Raw genomic sequence first — 17,539 nt, 5'->3', positions numbered from 1 at the left:
AACTCTCACATTGTGTTTTCCTGAGTCCAGAGTTTGTGGTTGTCGTACAAACAGTCCTTATACCCGACCTTTTTCAGTGGAATGTGTGTGTGTTTTTCTATTTTTGTTAAGCCACCTAACACTCACCTATGTATCATTAAATGATAAAAAAAAAAAAAAAAACAGCATCTAACTTATTCAACGAACCAGTGTTATAGCTACATGTAATAGACGACTTATTAAAAATACATTTTAAATTGGTTCTCTCCTAAGTTTAGGCACTGTTAGTAACAATACATATTTTTTTCCCATTTCTTTAGCTGAATCTATGAAAAATGGAAAAGGTAAAAGAGTTTGACAGACATTAGAAATAGTATTTTCCATCACTAAGGTGATTCCCAAAGAGCCATTAGCTTAAAACTTGACATATCGTAGCATGGCGTGCAGTGTATTCTTAAAAATAAATAAATAAGGAAAATGAACACGCTGAGGACAAACAAACAAATAAAGAAGCAGGTCTAAAAACATCTGATGAATAGTATCTGAAAGTCATGTTTTTAAGAAACAGGAAACAAATGCAGCTAAGACCTGACACAGGAGAGATGGATGCGGCACATCATATTTCATCCACTGTTTGCCATAGTTTCATCAGAAATGTTGTCAGTGGAAAGCTGGTTGTCGAGAAGCCATTCTTATGAAATAGAAACAAAGGAAATAGGCTCACGTATGCCAAATCACACAAGAACTGGACCGAAAATCAGTGGTAACAAATTTGAAATAATTAGTTCAAACCATCACCAATATGAGGTTGTCAAAAGAGATGTACAACTTTACAGAGAATGGAACAAAAGGCAAAAACATCCAAAGAAGAGCTCTGGATGTCGTTCAAGGAGCCTGGAGAAGACTGGTGAAGACTACTTAAAGAAATAACAAGAAAGCTGCCTAAGAGTTCAGACTGTGTTGAAGAATAAATGTGGTCCTGTCAATTATTGACTTTCAAGGATGCTAGAATTGTACATATTACATTTTTACATATAAACAGCTGTTCCATGTACTTTCTTTTTACACCTCTAATTAAATCTTTGCATTCATTTCCCTACCAAAATATAATGAAATGGGGGGTGGCTCAAGACTTTTGCACATTGCTTTATGCTTGCTAATTTCTATGATGCAAAGCAAATCATGCAATAAAAGGATAAATATTAATACAGTTATTATCTTATGACTTTTAAAATTAGAGTCATCTCGCAACACTGACCTTATTTAAATATTTTTTTTACATGAGATAAGCCATCACTTAGTACTGCAGTCTCAATATCAGTTATTACTTTTCAAATTTCTGTTCACTCAGCAACAGCTTAAATCATCCACATAATCCAGATGGTAATGAAAAAATAAATTATCTGGGATTTCAGTCAAACAGGAGCACCCTTCTTTAATAAAAAAATGTGTCTATAAACTTCCTATATATTTAGATCTCTCCAGGAGAATAAGATCAAAATATTTTCAACTTTTTGTGAAGTCCTTCATCAGAGTTTCCTTGTTACAGGACGTCAGTTTCACTGTTGCGAGCAGTCACGCACACAGTGAATGGGCAAGGTGCTAGTGTCAGTCCGAACCGTCCGTGCAGGGGAGGTGGACGCTTTCCCTCTGGGAGCCTGAATTTGAAGGCCTGCAGTAAGCTGGTGACCGTCAGAAACAGCTCCATCTTTGCCAGCTGTTCACCCATGCATACCCTGCGACCTGAGACACAACAGTGAAATCAAATTTATGGATCAGTGTTTATGTTTCACTCATATGGATCATATAAGTAAGAAGGCATACCAATCCCAAATGGTATGAAGCACTCTTTCCTGAGCAGCTTTCCCTCATTGTCCAAGAAGCGTTCTGGGTTAAAACTGTCTGCATCATCCCACACAGTGGGATCTCTATGGACAGACCACAGGTTGGGCAAAATGACAGTCCCTTTAGGAATAGTGTAGCCTCTAAACTCTGAAAAAGAAAAGAAGAACACTTTGTTTAGAGCTTGGGAATTAGACAAATTTGGCAACAGGCATCTGCTAGGGTGGATCCAGGGTGCTTGAACAGTTATGTGCAGATCTGTATGAAGGTTATGTGGAGATTAAGGGTCACAGTTACTGTTTACCTGTTGTTTGTGAGGCCATGTGAGGAATAGCCAGGGGAACTGCCACAGTCATTCTCTGCACTTCCATAATGGTGGCTTCAGTAAAAGGCAAACTTCCCTTATCAGTCAGAGACGGCACCCGATCTTTGCCCACTACTTCATCAATCTCTGCATGGACCTTGTCTTGAATCAACACAGCAGGAGAAAGGGAGGATTAAGGATGAAGTCCACATCACATCAAACCAGGAAAAAAAACGGTCTTATTAGAACTTGAACTTGAAGTAAAATGCAGCAGTAAATGCATATTTTCATGTGCCAATCTATGTGCACGTGCAACAATTGGAGAAGTGGTTAAATACACAAGGAGGCCAGACATGTTCATGTATTGAAACCAAAAAGCGTCCCAGACGTGGGTTCCCGCAGAAGATTCCCAATTCCCCCCACATAAAAGTTTGTTTGGCAACCTAAAATTGAGTCACAATACTTACATATGTTGCCACTGTCATTTATCAAAATCCACTTGTTTCAAATCAGTGAAATCACACTTAAAGTGGTATTTCTGACACTAAATGTGATTTTCCCAAAACTGCTGTGGAGTCCAAATGAAATGATTTGATTTCACAAACACATGCACTTTGCAAAGGATGGACTTTACTGATTGCTGCCATTTTTACCTTGGATATCAGGGTATATGACCATATAAAGCAGAGTCCACAAAACCGAATTGGTGGTGGTGTCAGTGCCAGCAATGAAGAGGTCTCCTATGATATAAAAGAGATAATCCTCTGTGAAGCTGCTGTCCTCCTCTCTAGCATCTTGCTGGGCCAGCATCTCCATCAAGTACATGTCTGTGAGATCCCTTGGATTGTCGGCATCTAGTGTTGCGCGGTGCTTTGTAATAATCCTCTTAAGAAACACGGTGATGTCTCTTTCCACCTGACGCAACTCTCTGAAAACTCCAAAAGGCAACCAGTAGAGCAGCGGGAAAACGTTGATGAGGACTGCTGGGCTGTTCATGCAGATCTCCAGTCCTCGCGCCATCAGGTCCAGCATGGTGCGGAACTCGCGATCCTCGTGGTGGAAGCGCTGACCCAGGATCAGTGTGCAGATGACGTTTGACACAGCGTTGCCAATTAGTGGACTCGGGTCCACACCAGCGCCACCACACTCCTCATTCAGCCGCAGCAGCTCTGTTTTGATTGTAGCAAGGCCTTCCTTAATGCAAGGCTCTAGACTTAGCTTCCCCAGACCAAAGCTGCGGAGTGTGGTGTGGCAGAACTTGCGCTGCTTTCGCCATACTGACCCGTAAGGTGCAAAGACGATCCCTGAAGTTCAGTTATACCAGGAAAAAAAGGACAGCTTATGTCAGCGTGTATGTCATTGTTATTTTGGCTACTTAACTAGACTCTTAAAATTGTAGAATACCTAAAAACTTACATCTCGTAAGTTATGGAGGAGACTATCAAATCTACTGTTTAGACTGACCCTCAATCCCGCTTGGAGAATTTAATGTGGTAAATAGAGCCTGTTTAAGTTACAGGCTTATCAAGTTCAAATGTGCATTCATGCATATTAATTGTAGATTTGCAGTAAATGCAATATACTTCCAGTGAATCCTAAAGGTTAAAGAGAAACTTCAATTTGAAGACAACTGATCAGCTATATTCTATAATTTTATGAATAAAGCAACTAGCACTCAATCTCACAGTGTGTAATTACTTTTTGTTAGGCATAATGTAATAACACTGAGGGGGAGACATTACAGTTGTGCTCAGAAGTTTACATACACATATGAATGTGACAGTGAGGCTTTCCAACACTGTACCAGCTGTCAAGAAAAACAAACAAAAAACAAAAACTTTTATTACACTAACCAAAGGCAGTGAAACCTCTCTATTCTAACGCTTATCCGATTACTAGATTTTTTTATGGGTTATTATTACACGGTTATAGCCTTATTCAACCGATAACCTACAATAACAGTTGCTTAATTTAATACAAGAACTTGCTTACCTTTGCGTTTAGTCAGGATAGTGACGGTAGGGATGTCTGGCCTGTCGGAGAACACCTCCGGATGGTTTGAGAGGGCATCCCTGACCGCTTCATAGCCATTGAGCACCACGATAAGTTGACTCCCTACAAAAAGGCTGTATATGTTACCATAAACTTTAGCCAATTCTGCCAGACCGTCAGTGGGGTTTATGATCCGTTTCCTGAGGATACCAGAGGGTACGAGAAAGCCGCCGAAGTTTCCGACCACTGGCCATGGCTTCGGACCTGGCGGAATGTTTTTATATCTTAAATTCCGCTGTTTTTGATAAAGAGCAACCAGCGCCAACGCGATTATTATTAAAGCCGCAACGTTTGCGTTTAACAGCAAGGAGTCGTTCAGGCCTGAGAGCGAAATCATGACGTCAGCGTTCAAATTAACTCAAAGCTGTTAGTTGATAATACATGTCCAGGACTGAGCATTCGGACACCACGAAGCTGCTATTTATTTGTTTTACAGACAGACGCTCACGCTCTTCCTGTGTTGTTGTGGCAGGCCAAGAACAACGTGGTACCGCTACTGGCTTCCTATTGGCTGACAGTGCTTCCTCCTATTTTGATTGACGGCCAGCGGTCATTGGCCTTTAGAGCCATTAATTCTGTCTTCCAGGTTTGGCAGTGGCACAATTCTCGGTTTTATCCATTTTGAGGCTTTATTTTTCATTTTATTTTACTTGAAAAAAAAAAGAAAAAAATACTTTTTCACTTTTTTGGCAAGTAAATCAAATGTATACAAAGAGCTGCGCTGTCAACACTTATATGCAAGGCATCTAGAAAGTAGCTCCAGATAGTCTCATATTTCAGCCATATGCCATAGTGAGTTCAATTCATTTTCCACCTCAAGATTCTACACACACTACCTCATCATGAAAAGTAAAAAAAAGTAATTCTTGTAATTCAAATTTATTTAAAAAAAATTTTTTTTAAATAAAAACACAACATGTACTTAAGTATTAGCAGCCTACGGAGCCCCGCAGGGGACATGGGAGAAAAAAAAATTAGGGAGAAAAAAAAAATTAAGACGGACTTTTGCGAGATCTCGCAAAACTCCAACAATGGCGGCAGCTACTTAGTTGTAATATTACTCTTTCTGGGTCACAAAATACACTTTTAAGATATTTTGAGGCGTGAATGTAGTTGTGTAAACGTCAGATACCTGCTCGGTTTACAAGACAACACATATTTGCAAAAGTGCTCCGATGTTTTTGGAGATCTGACACCCACTAGCTTGAAGCTAACGGGAGGTCGAGACCTACTACAGCCGGGAGGAACACCGCTTTCCCGGCACATCGTGCCTCGACCTCCCGGTCGGCTTCGAGCTGGCGGCCTCCGAAGAATGCGGCTAAAAAAAAGTCTGTCTTAATTTTTTTTTTTCTCCCTAATTTTTTTTCTCCCATGTCCCCTGCGGGGCTCCGTAGCAGCCTTTGTCTGACAGTAAAATTTTTATTTCTTTTTAATTTTTCATCAGTCAGAAAGTTGAATTTCAAATTTTTCATGTTTGCAAAAACAAGAGTTTTTGTTTTTAATGTGGATTTGATTTAATTACCATGTGCCCAGAGGAAGTATTTTCTGTTAACCTGGAGTTTTTAAACAATCTCCTCTGATGAAGTGTTCAGTGAAATAAAAGCAACACTCTTATGCTTTGGTAAGGGTACATTTTAATACAAAGTTACAATGATAAGACTACAGCTGGGATACACAGTCAATGCTACTTAAATTAATACAAAATTAATAATAATAGAGAAAAAAAAAAACCAAATATACCTAGACTGATAATGGCAGCTTTGGTACACCTATAGACATTTAACAAACTAAGGCACCTTGTGACTTGAGCACATTAATATCACAATGAGAGAAACCCTGACAAAATGTACATATACCAAATGAAATACTGCAACAAAACTGCAAGTAGGCATCATAAAAACTGTCCATTTATCAAAAGAAATTGACCAGGAGCAAAATCAACTTTATCATTTACGGAAAAAAAAAAAACAACTTACAGGACTTGAACTTATAAATAAATCACAGTGACAACAAACAGAGATGGTATGATTATCTTCTTAGACATACTCGTATCTACACATTTGGTATCAATGTTTCTGCCCAGTAGGCAAGACTTTGATGAATGAATACCACCTCGGTGGATTATCGAGCAACACTGCTGCCATATCCGGGTCATATTACTCCTCTCGTGTGCTCTGTACCATGGAGTACTTCTTACAGGGATTCTTCAGGCAGGAAGGAGGCCAGGCTATGGGCCAACTGTATGAACACGGCACTGCGGTCTGGACGTTCCTCTCCAAGAAGTTAAAGAGTGGGTTCCACCAGGTGTTGGTGAGGTAGTTATTGGGTGAGCACTTCAGGGTCTGAAGAGAAGACCGAAAAAAAGTTCACATTAGAGTAACATCATTATGTCACCCAAATGTCTGTGACAGAAGATTGTCTGATGTCTATGAAGCCCGTTTCCGCCACAAAAAAAAAGGATCCATAACTCGAAATTTCAAGTTACTTTCTCGAAATGTTGAGTTATTTTCTCAACATTTCGACTTCTTAACTCGAAATTTCAGGTTATTAACTCAAAATTTTGAGAAAAGTAACTGGAAATTTCCAGTTTAAAATTTATATATATATATATATATATATATATATATATATATATATATATATATATATATATATATATATATATATATATATATATAATGAAGGACCTGAAGGGAGAAAGCATAATGCTTGAGCCAAACAACAACAATAAATTGTGGTCAGTGTGCCAAGCATATTAATCAATTCCATCAACAGTGCTTAAAATTTGTCCATTAGAGGGTGTAATGTATCATTGTAATGGTGCAATGACATAGAATTACACCCAGATGCTTTTGGCACAGTTTAAAAATACTTGAGGAATTGTAAGCATATATAATAATATATATCATTTCCTATAAACAAAAGCAGTAATAACTAATAGCTCCCCACTGCCCCCCACAACAAAGTGGACCCAGTGCCATTAGGAAAACAGTCCTCCATGCTTGAGGAGTCCTGTGTCTTTTGATCAAACCTGTAAGTTAGCCATGGTGTGGTACCACCAGAACAGACGGGAGGTGATAAAATATGCCACGACCACATCCACACTGTAGTGCTCATGAGCCACCAAGATGCACACCACGCCCACAGCACTCAGGAGCCAGCAAACGAGATGGTACCACCAAAAGGACCGCGGCGAGTCTTCGGGGGAAGCAGGAAAGACAAGATTGCTGTCAGTATTTATTTGTAAAATGTTGTTTTTTCAATTTACTGAAGTCTTATCAAAGATAATGTAGGAAAACATTAGAGAGCCAAGGGTGATGGATAGTATTCGGTTAAAAAGATCTCTCATATTCCGTGAATTTAAAGCAATTAACTTGGGAGAAGCTTTTGTTTTCCTCCCACCAAAGAACATCTTTGCTTCATTTTGCAAGGCTGAATTAACATCATCACACCACAAAGATACAGCATGTTGCATATTTTGCTTACAGTAGAATGAAATAACGGGCCTTTATACCGGAATCACCATATTATCATACACATCCAGAGCCTGAAGAGAGATTACTATTCAGAATAATATACTGAGATGGATGACATGGTAGCTTTTTGTTCATTAGGAAGCAAATTGCAATGGACAAATGCCAAGATACCACTGTTTACATCTAGTATACTGTTGCACCTCCTCACTAATGTCTTTGAATGTAATGATGTTGATCTGCTCTTGCAAAGTGCTGAAAAGTATGGTTGCAGTTTTTTCTTGTGACTTTAATCTCAGAACAGCTTCTTCATTGTCCTGCTAAAATTCTGACTTTATTTATTTTGCTTCCATAAGTAAAATCTTAGTAACAGTAAAAACTAAGACACATGCTATTTTGAAACATTTGACTCCCCCCCCCCCCCCCCCCCTTTTTTTTTTTGGCCAAACACATTTTTATCAACCTTTAGTTACCAATACAGTACATATCCAGAAATACACGGCTTTAAAATAAAACATATACTGATTGTTTTTGTGGTCAAACTTTTTAATAAAACACTAAAGCAAGCAACAAATCAGCAACTGTCAGTTATATGTAGCCTGTTAGCTCCTGCTAAGAAAGCGCTCTATTTCATAAAAACTGAATGAGTCCAATGTAGTTCATGTATTATTCATAGAGAAATCCCATAAATTCTCCCACACACGGAAGCAAACAAGCATTACTTTGAGTACTTACACTCCTTAATGAACAAATAGGTGAGCGTGAGCATCACAGTGTGCCCACTGTAAAGAAAGTCTCCACACAGGAGATGGGAGTTTGTAATGGAAAGCCCTCCACCTGAAATCAGCCGCAGGACTCGTTGAATTTTCGCATGGGAGTCTCCGTGAAGCTGATGATGTAACGAGAGAGATAAACACAGGATCAGAGGTAATATTGAGACAGAGGAATTATTTTCACTACAGAATAAATGTGAAATGGAAAAATAAGCTAATCTTCACATTTGAGAACCTAGAAAAAGAGAGTTATTATTAGTATTAATATATGTTCACCATTCACTATGTTAGGTACACATGTTAAATTCCTCATTAACACCCATGTATAATCTTTTAATCAAATAGAGGCAACCCAGTGCATTTAGACATGTATACATGATTAAGATAACCTGCTGAAGTTCAAACTGAGCATCAGAATAGGGAAGAAAGGTGATTAAATGATATGGTTGATAGGACCAAATGGCATGGTCTGAGTATTTTAGAAATTTCTGACCCACTGGAACTTTTCCACACAACTATCTATAGGATTTTTTTTGAAAATGCCTTGTTGATGCCAGGGGTCAGAGAAGAATGATCAGACTGCTTCTAGCTAATAGCAACTTAAATAACCGCCTTCTACAACCAAAGACTGCAAATGAGCATCTCCGAATGCGCTACAACTTCATTGGCTACTGCACTAAAGACCATTGTTCTCGTAGTGCTGTAGATCATCCTGTTCGTAACAAGAGGAAACTGAGACTACGGAAGATTGGAAAAATCTTGCCTGGTCTGTAAGTCTAAATTTCTCAGACAGTTAGTTCAGAATTTGGCGTTTAAACTGATCTCTTGAACGTGATAGTGAGTTCACTACACTCAACCATGCTCCACAGTCACCAGATCTCAATCCAGCAGAGTACCTTTGGGATGTGGTGGGACACAAGATTCACAAATCTGCAGCATCTGTGTGAGGTTATCTAGTCCATGTGGATGAAAAATTGTGAGAAATGTTTCCAGTTGAATATGTGCCTCGAAGAGCTAAGCCCGTTCTAAAGGCAAAACAGGGTCCAACCTGATCCTAGCTAGGTGTACCCAACAAAGTTAACAATGAGTGTATATTTTCTGATAGATAAAATATTGGATAAATTCTCCAAAAAAAGCTGAAAATGTAAATAGTTAAAAGTTGAAATGTAAAAAGTTGGTTTTTATATTATGTGATATATTTTTTACATTTTATGTGGAGTGAATAAATAGAAGTATATTTACGGTGGCCCCTAGAGACAAAGCACATACAAACTCCAAAACACGTACGAACTCCAAAACACGTAAAAACTCCAAAACACGTAAAAACTCCGAAGCACGTAAAAACTCCAAAACACGTACAAAACACAACAGAAGTGCTCCACGATGCTAATCGCAGTGTTGAGCTTTTGTTACCTAGTGGCTACACAAGCCAGGAAGTACCAACAACCACACCTAAATAAATGTAAATGTAAATTAGATTTTTCTGTTAGACCTGCTGCTCAAATTATGCAGGATGTTTCCCTTCCTAAAGACAGCTGACAGCTTTGACCCTCAATCCACAACATTCCCAATTCTTAGGAAAAGAACAACTACTAAATTGTCTAACCTGCAAACCTTTTTGCAGTATCCAACCAAAACAACTGCCAGGAGCAGATGTTTTTGTTCAGACACTAATGCACCTCAGTATTGTTGATGTCTCAAGGCAATAAAAACCTAAAATGACTTCTTTTTTTTATAGCTGCTTTTCCAGAGTGGCTGTGCAAGACAACTAGTCCCAGAGTGCATCAGAGTGCACAGGCGAGAAATGACGAGTAACACTCTGATGCTTGCATGCTTCTTACCTTCGGAGCGCAGCTCATGTGCATGCCAGGTACAGGCAAGGTGGTAATATACATAGTGACACAGCGGTACAAATACAGGGTGCCAATGAGGAAGAAGAACCGTCTACATGCTATTGACCTACAAGAAGAGAGTGTGACACAGAGGTATAAATGATGGCGTCTGCCTGATACATACAGTTTTTACAGTCACTGGTATTAATTGTGAAAAGGTAAACTTCTTTGATAAAAAATGAAAAATCTATCAAAGTATACAAAATGCTAATGACTGGAGGCAATTTAACTCCGTATGATCAATCAACGCATCAAATATGATAGCTCCTGTTCAGCCAATTGAACTGAGGTTAAGCCGTGACGGTAAAACTTGTGATTTTACTTGCACTGTCAATTTAATTATGTCTTAGTTCCCACAAGTAATTTCATGTAGAAGACTACATGATGTAAATTCATCATTTTTCAGCTGGATTAAAATGATTATAGCCTGGTACTTAGCCTGTACTCAGTTTTAAATCACAAAGACTGCTTTCTAAATGAACAGCCATACAAGAGGAAACTCCAGTGTTGAAACGGCCGGAAAATGATTTTGATTTGATCAGAAGGCTCAGTAATCTGATGAACTTCCTGAGTTCATCACACATGCAGACGCGCAGATCACTGACAAGTTTCAAGGGTTGGTTGTCACAGACAGTATACACAGCAATCGTGAACAAATTGAAAAGAGAAAACAAATAAAAGAAAACAACATACAGTTAATGCTGTTGGTTCTTACTTGTATCTAAAGAAGAACAGCTGTATCAACCAAATGGTCAGCAGCACCATCCCATTGATCTCTGTTACTGTAAATGCCCACTTGACTCTGTCAACATAGTCAAAGAACTTATCAGGGAGGGGCGGGCTGCTTTCTTTGGGTGGAACCCTCTCGTGGACCACTGTGATTACAACTGTTGTCAGGACCAAATTAAAACCAGCATAAAAGAAAGCGATTATTGTCTTCCACCACTCCATAGGCAGACGATTGACCTTGGACTCCGGCAGGGAGATCTTCACGTAATCATTATGCCTGCCTATGCCTTTCCGAAAGCTCCTCTTTGTATCCTCTCCACCCGCTGCATGGACGGGGCATGTTTTAACGCCGTTGGGCACCGCGGCACCCTCCATTCCTGGGTTCGTATTATCAGCGGCTGAGTCTCTCGCATCCACGAGCTCCTGTGATGCCATGGGTGCCTGCACTGTCCATGCACAGACAATGTGGCTCTGGGCTGAGGCTTTATAGCTGTGATGAGAGAAAACAAAAGGATTACACTGACAAGCGGTTAGGTTCGGAAAGCGTGTGCAACTGTCATTTGTACAAGACAGAAAAGTACAAACAAGTAACGAGAGCTGGAAAACACTCGGGTTTACGTTTATTTTTGCTCTTCCTTATTTTAGGAGTAATCAATGAAGACATGAATGTTTTATTGACACAAAGTCTTGGATTCCACTGGATAAAACGTCCATTTTAATCTTGAAAAGCTATTTTGGAGTTTGTGACACAAAGCCAAATGTGGTTGTATGAGTTAATGCTGCGAGTTATACTTTCCATTTATTGGACATTCACCAGAAGCACTCAGGCAGTTTTCTGTTTGGACATTCAATCATCCTTTTTTTTTTAGTACTTCTAAAGTCTTTCCATTACACTGCTGTAGATTTTTTTTTTCTCAGCGAGCAACTGCTATGGTCATTCCAGTCAGTGTATGGTCAAACATTACCTTGTTGTTTGCAAAACTGGAGAAGAGTTAGTGAAGTGTTTGTTGTTGGGCTATTTTCACTTAATGACTGTGAGAGTACACTACAGCACTGATCATTTTCATCCTTTGACATCCAAAAGGTAACAGCTCCTTTAATGGACGTGGAGGTTATTGCAATCAGCCCTGAAATGCATCACAATAAAAGTCATCTGGGATACATACATGATGTTATGTTTACTTAGAAACCTATCAGTAGGATAAAACATGGGATAGAAATAGAGCGTGGCTGGATACAGGAGGCCTACCCAAAGTATCAGTTTCCTCGGATCAATTTTGAGGAAAACATTACTGCTGGAGAGAAAGCATTAGAGCAGAATGCCCTCTGACTAACCCACACAGGATTCAGTCTGTGTTATGTAACTGATGGAGGTCTGAAGAACACAAAGTCTAACAGGCTTTAATGGTTTATAATAAAGGGTTATAGTGGGATTTAACAGTTGGAGGTTGGGGGGACCCTAAATTCTGGTGTTGCTGTGCAGCACAAATAAGTCACATAAAAATCTGTATTATGAGCTCCAGTAGATTTGTGATCTTCATGGACAGGCTTTGGTCAGCTCACCTGCTACTGGTGATTCTAAACTTTACTTCTCTTTGTGGATTTAGCCAACTGGATGCTGCTCTATAAAAGCAGATGTTACCTGACCTATCACAGCTGCTTTCCAGCCCTTAGCTGGTGTAAAGCTAGCATAAATGTGGAATTTGGCAAGTCCCAGTAAAGAACATCATTTTCTTACATTCAAAGGATTAAAGTGCTGCTAGAAGTAAGCTCTATTAAAACAAAGCATCCAAATTGAAAGTTTAAACACAGTTATTCACTTACAGCTAAATTTACTGTCATTTCAGTGGTTAACTGGAACATAAAACAGCATGTCTTGAAAAAACTTTCACCCTCTGGAAGTCACATTTTTCCACCATCTTTGGTTCTTAAAAAATGATCCCATATATTTCAGCTTGGAATTCTTTCAGTTCCGTCTCTTTCTCCCTCACAATATTTCGGCTGCTACCCAGGACCTAAGATAGCAGCGTCCACAAATACAAGAGTCCAGAGTCCATCACAGTTATGCAAACTACCGAGTTTAGTCTGTGGTCATCGTCCTGGATTAACATTAAATGTGTTTTTAATCATTTAACGGCATTTTTCACTTTTAAATAACCAAGTCACATTAGCGACACGCGATGTATGAATTCACCGTCTGATTGAAGCCAGAATGTCAAAGACACTGACTCATCTGGCTCACGATCTGTCACACTTCACATGATATTGTAATGTGTGAAGTACAGAAAGGAAGTTATAAGTTTCATTGTCTTTGGCTGGTTGTACTGCACAAACTAATGATGATTAAAAGTTGCTGAGAGGTCAAGGACACTCGATCATCGCTCCTGCGGATGGGTAAACTATATTGAACTTTACATGTAAAGTTAATTATCCACAGTAGTACTATAATTTCCCCCAATCAGTCATTACCTCCCTTGTCCTCTCTTTCTTGCATTTATTTTCTAAGTAAAGTGAGCTCTACCTTTAGCCTTTAGCCTGTCTGGTAATATTCACTAAACACTGCACTAAAAATAACCTGCAACTTTATAATTTTTTGTTTTATTTATTTAATTTTATTTTTCTCCTTGTTACTATGTGGAGTGGTATATTCTGATTGTAAATTTGTTGTTTGTTTTGGGTTAGGACCGGAGAGAAATGTTAATATTAGTTTGTTCCCTGATTTTTGGTGCCCACTTGTAATATAAGTTGGATTGTAGATAGGGGGCAGGGTTTAATAAGAATATTTTCTTCTTCCTGCTCCTTTTCACACATGGTTGTAGTGCTTTGTTGATAGAAAGTGTGGTTGGTTTGTTTGATCTGTTGTACCAAGTGTGAAATAAATAAATAAATGAAAAATGAAAATGAAATGAAATGAAATGAAAATGTAGACTCTGGACAAGGTCAACACGACAACGCAAACATTATAAGACCATCGTAATGTTAGTGACAAGGCTTTATGTATCTTTTGGTTTGGTATAATGCAAGACGTGATTCACTGTATCATTTAGAGGCAGTGTGGTTGAGCACAAACCCTAAGGAACTATTCATTCATTCTAGTTTAAAGCAGTCTCAGGTGTCAATAAACAACAATGTAAACACATATTAAATGCTGTTGTTGTTGTTATTTGTTTGTTTGTTTGTTATAAGAATGAAAGGGGGGCTGTTATCTGTGACACATGTTTTTATGTGGTTTTCTGTTTCCTAGACGATTGCACTATATACACTGCACACGGGTGTCAGCGGACCCGTTTTCCTGTCCCCTTCCCTCCCCAGTGTGCCAAGGACAGTATTTTCCCACTGGCCAGAGCACCAGAACACTCATGGGATGGGTGGTGATGGAAACCTGGCATCAAAAAACTATTCCACATGGTCACAAGCCATGATGGATAACTTGGCCGCCAGTACTCACCCAAGCTATTTCAAGACAAGTCACTCAGTTGTCTCAAAGGCTGTATTTTACTCCAGGGGAACCAGGCTTTCAACTCCATTTTGGGCCCGTCATAATAATATGCTTGCCTTGTTGTCCAATCATTTCTGTCTGTGCATCATGTAGCTAGCCTTCAATAAAGGAAAGCGGCGGCCCTGCCTTGTAGGAAGGGACGAGACCAGGGAGTTAACTTTATGTTATGAAGTTACTAAAACGCTTCTCTGTGTTCAGAAGTAAAGCATTTCTGGAGTTTTAGCTTTACTGTTTCGGGACATGAACACAAAAATGTGTTAAAGAAGTATCTCATATAGTTGAGATTTTGTAATAATCTGTGTGTAGTAGTAATCTATGATAAAAAAGAAATGTCCAGATAGGCTTGCAATGATGGGAAAAAAAGCTAATCATTCACACGGGGGTATCTACAGCAAACTCTACATATTTTATTTGTTTTTATTTTTATACCAGTTTCCCTTATTGATGAAACTCCCAAGGTATTTGCTGATGTATAATGGAAACAAAAACAACAATAATGACACTGCAACAATAATTAATATTAATATAAGTTAGTACTGGTAGCTGGAATAGCAATAATTCATTGCTCTTTAAAAAGAGTAGAAATACTACAGACTCAGAGTAAAAATTCAATACTGGAAGTAAAAGAAATACTGCCTTCAACATCATGCCTAGATAAAACCAGATAAATATTATGAGCAAACGGAATTAATGTTTAAATACTCTTTAAGTATTTACTCACTCTCATATCTCAAGTCTTTGCTGTTCCAGATAAATGGTCCCAAATTGTTAATTATTAATATTAATATTTATCTGATTGTAAGTATTGATGCATTAATGGGTAACTGGGCTTCTTCAGCCTCAGAAGTACCTGTGCCCCCAAACAAACTCGCTTTGCAACGGTCAATATACAAATTCATAATGTGTGAAGTAACAAAATGTGTGACATAAACTCTTATTAGCTAAATTAATTTAACTAAAAATAATAAAGTAAAAATAACTGAGTTCTCTGTTGCTGAAATGTGTAACATCAAGTAAGAGAGAATAAGTAAAGTAAATGTCAAATGGGTTCAGATAGGGTAGATAGACACCCTCTCTACTTCTTAAACTAGCCTTTAAAAAGTCTTGACAAAGTTTATAGTTTAGTCTGGATCAGGTGACCCTGAACCATCCCTTAGTTGTGCTCTTACAGGGTAAGACTGCTGGGGGACTTCCAATGATGTGCTGAACATTTCTTCTCCTCTTTTTTCTCTCTTCCCCCTCAGCCTGTCACAGCAGATTGCTGCACCTCTCTGAGTTTGCTTCTGCTAAAAAGGAGTTCTTCCTCCCCACCATTGCTGACTGCTTACTCACAGGGGAATGTAGGGATTTTACTTTATAGTACAAAAAACTTTAAGATGACTGTTGTTGGGAAGTAAGAGAAATACAATCAAAATGAAGGGAAAATGAAAGTTTGTAAAAATGTAAGAAAGCTTCTTTAGAATAAACGATGTTATTGTAAACTATTAGTTATTAACAACATGTACATATCTATCTATAGATGATAGATGTGCGAATCATCAGAGACCCGGCGCTACAGTATTTAATATTTACAATACTTCACTCATGATATCTTATTACTGCCATTTGTTTTTAAATTTTGCAATATGCGGAGCATAGCAATAACCTATATTGCGATTTATCACCTTTTGTCAACTGCAAATAACGTCCTTAAAGCTAAGCTTTGACAGTATTTACTTTATCCAATAAGATAAATATTGTGATACTATGCTGTATCTCTCTCCCTGACTCCTAGTAAACATGGTATCCCAATAATGTTAATCACAGAGCAAATGTTTGAAACATTTCTGTCCTGTAATAGATCTCACAACTACTAAACAGCACTAGTTTAACATCTCAGTTTGCTCACCGAGACACGTAAGTATTAATTTCTTACTAACAGAACAAGCCATTGTTGTTTTACTTCTGGTATAACACATCCTATTCCACAGAGCACATGTAAAAATAGCCTCAGAGTACTTTTCTGGCTTGCCTGACCACATTTGGGGTGGATTCTGGCAGTAATGTCAGGTTTGGGACTGGGTGTCTCCCAAGCTTCCCATATATATATAAGAGGGTGGCAGTCTGTCACATGTGATGTGTGCGGCACAGCTGGTTTTTGAAGTTTACTTTTGGGGTGTAGCACAGTGGCCCCACACACAGTTTGAAACACTAGGTTAAAACACAAGGCTACTGGGTGGGGCAACAGGTCATTACACGTCCTGTAATTAAGCCTTGTCGTTTCAAGTCAAAGCTAATGCAACTTGGAACAGAGAAGTGAATTATTAAAAATAGAATTAAAGCAAGGCCAAGGGTGCAAGGAGGCCAAAACTACTTTGTATACTTCAAAAATAGGCCGCCTAATTTGCATTGTGTGGACTTGATTTTTTCACTGCAGCCTATGTCACCTGATGTTTCATCGTCATATAAAAGCGGAGCCTTCCAGCTCATGCAAAACGATCTACGGAAAATAACTTTTTGCATTAATATATGCAAATAAATGAAACCTATACTATATACAACATCAGAGACAGTCCACGTACGTTTACTAGGAGTCATACCTACAGTACATTTCTAAAGCTGTAAACAAGAAAAGGGGGAAAAGTTAAATGTCATCACTAAAGCAATATTCATTTATTCCAACACCACATAGCTTGTTAACATCACAATTACTGTAGCCTTTTAAACACATCTAAGCCAGCATATAGGCTAACGATGAGAATGCGATCTCTCTGTATTTAGATTCACATGTTGCACAGTTCATAGCATCATACCTGCCTTGCTCGGGCCTCTTCCCGGAGTTGCAGTTCCTTAAATCCCCGTTGCTGTCTGCTCGCCGCTCCTCTCGGTCTGGTCTGTTACATTACGCCACAGAGCCGCTCGCTTTTGAGGGAGCGCTCCTCCCTGATGCTGCGCGTATTTCTCACACTGATTCAGCCTCAGTAAGCAGCTTCCTGCCCAGCATCCCCTTCAAATCA

At 38.9% G+C, this 17,539-nt stretch overlaps 2 protein-coding genes across 3 annotated transcripts; both read right to left on the bottom strand.

Moving 5' to 3' along the window:
- Positions 1–736: 736 nt before the first annotated feature.
- Positions 737–4,658, bottom strand: cyp2u1 (cytochrome P450, family 2, subfamily U, polypeptide 1). The gene is made up of 5 exons (XM_026171227.2): positions 4,118–4,658; positions 2,779–3,429; positions 2,126–2,287; positions 1,804–1,971; positions 737–1,722 (listed from the first exon to the last, which is right to left on the bottom strand). The coding sequence occupies exons 1-5, from the start codon at positions 4,512–4,514 to the stop codon at positions 1,523–1,525; spliced, it is 1,578 nt and encodes a 525-aa protein (XP_026027012.1). The 5' UTR covers positions 4,515–4,658; the 3' UTR covers positions 737–1,522.
- A 1,136-nt stretch (positions 4,659–5,794) lies between these two features.
- sgms2a (sphingomyelin synthase 2a) lies at positions 5,795–17,505 on the bottom strand. 2 transcript variants are annotated; one of them, XM_026171225.2, is made up of 6 exons: positions 17,336–17,505; positions 11,031–11,534; positions 10,265–10,382; positions 8,386–8,539; positions 7,209–7,375; positions 5,795–6,519 (listed from the first exon to the last, which is right to left on the bottom strand). In XM_026171225.2, exons 2-6 carry the CDS (start codon positions 11,477–11,479, stop codon positions 6,334–6,336), a joined length of 1,074 nt encoding a protein of 357 aa, XP_026027010.1. In that variant the 5' UTR covers positions 11,480–11,534; positions 17,336–17,505; the 3' UTR covers positions 5,795–6,333. The 2 variants fall into 2 exon arrangements, with proteins under 2 accessions (XP_026027010.1, XP_026027011.1); XM_026171226.2 differs by having other exon boundaries at positions 17,340–17,479.
- Positions 17,506–17,539: the final 34 nt, after the last annotated feature.

The sequence above is a fragment of the Astatotilapia calliptera genome, chromosome 6 (assembly GCF_964374335.1).
Source record: "Astatotilapia calliptera chromosome 6, fAstCal68.1, whole genome shotgun sequence".
NCBI lineage: Eukaryota > Metazoa > Chordata > Actinopteri > Cichliformes > Cichlidae > Astatotilapia > Astatotilapia calliptera.
The sequence above is the reverse complement of the archived record's forward strand: the minus strand, read 5'-3'. Positions and strand labels throughout refer to the sequence as shown.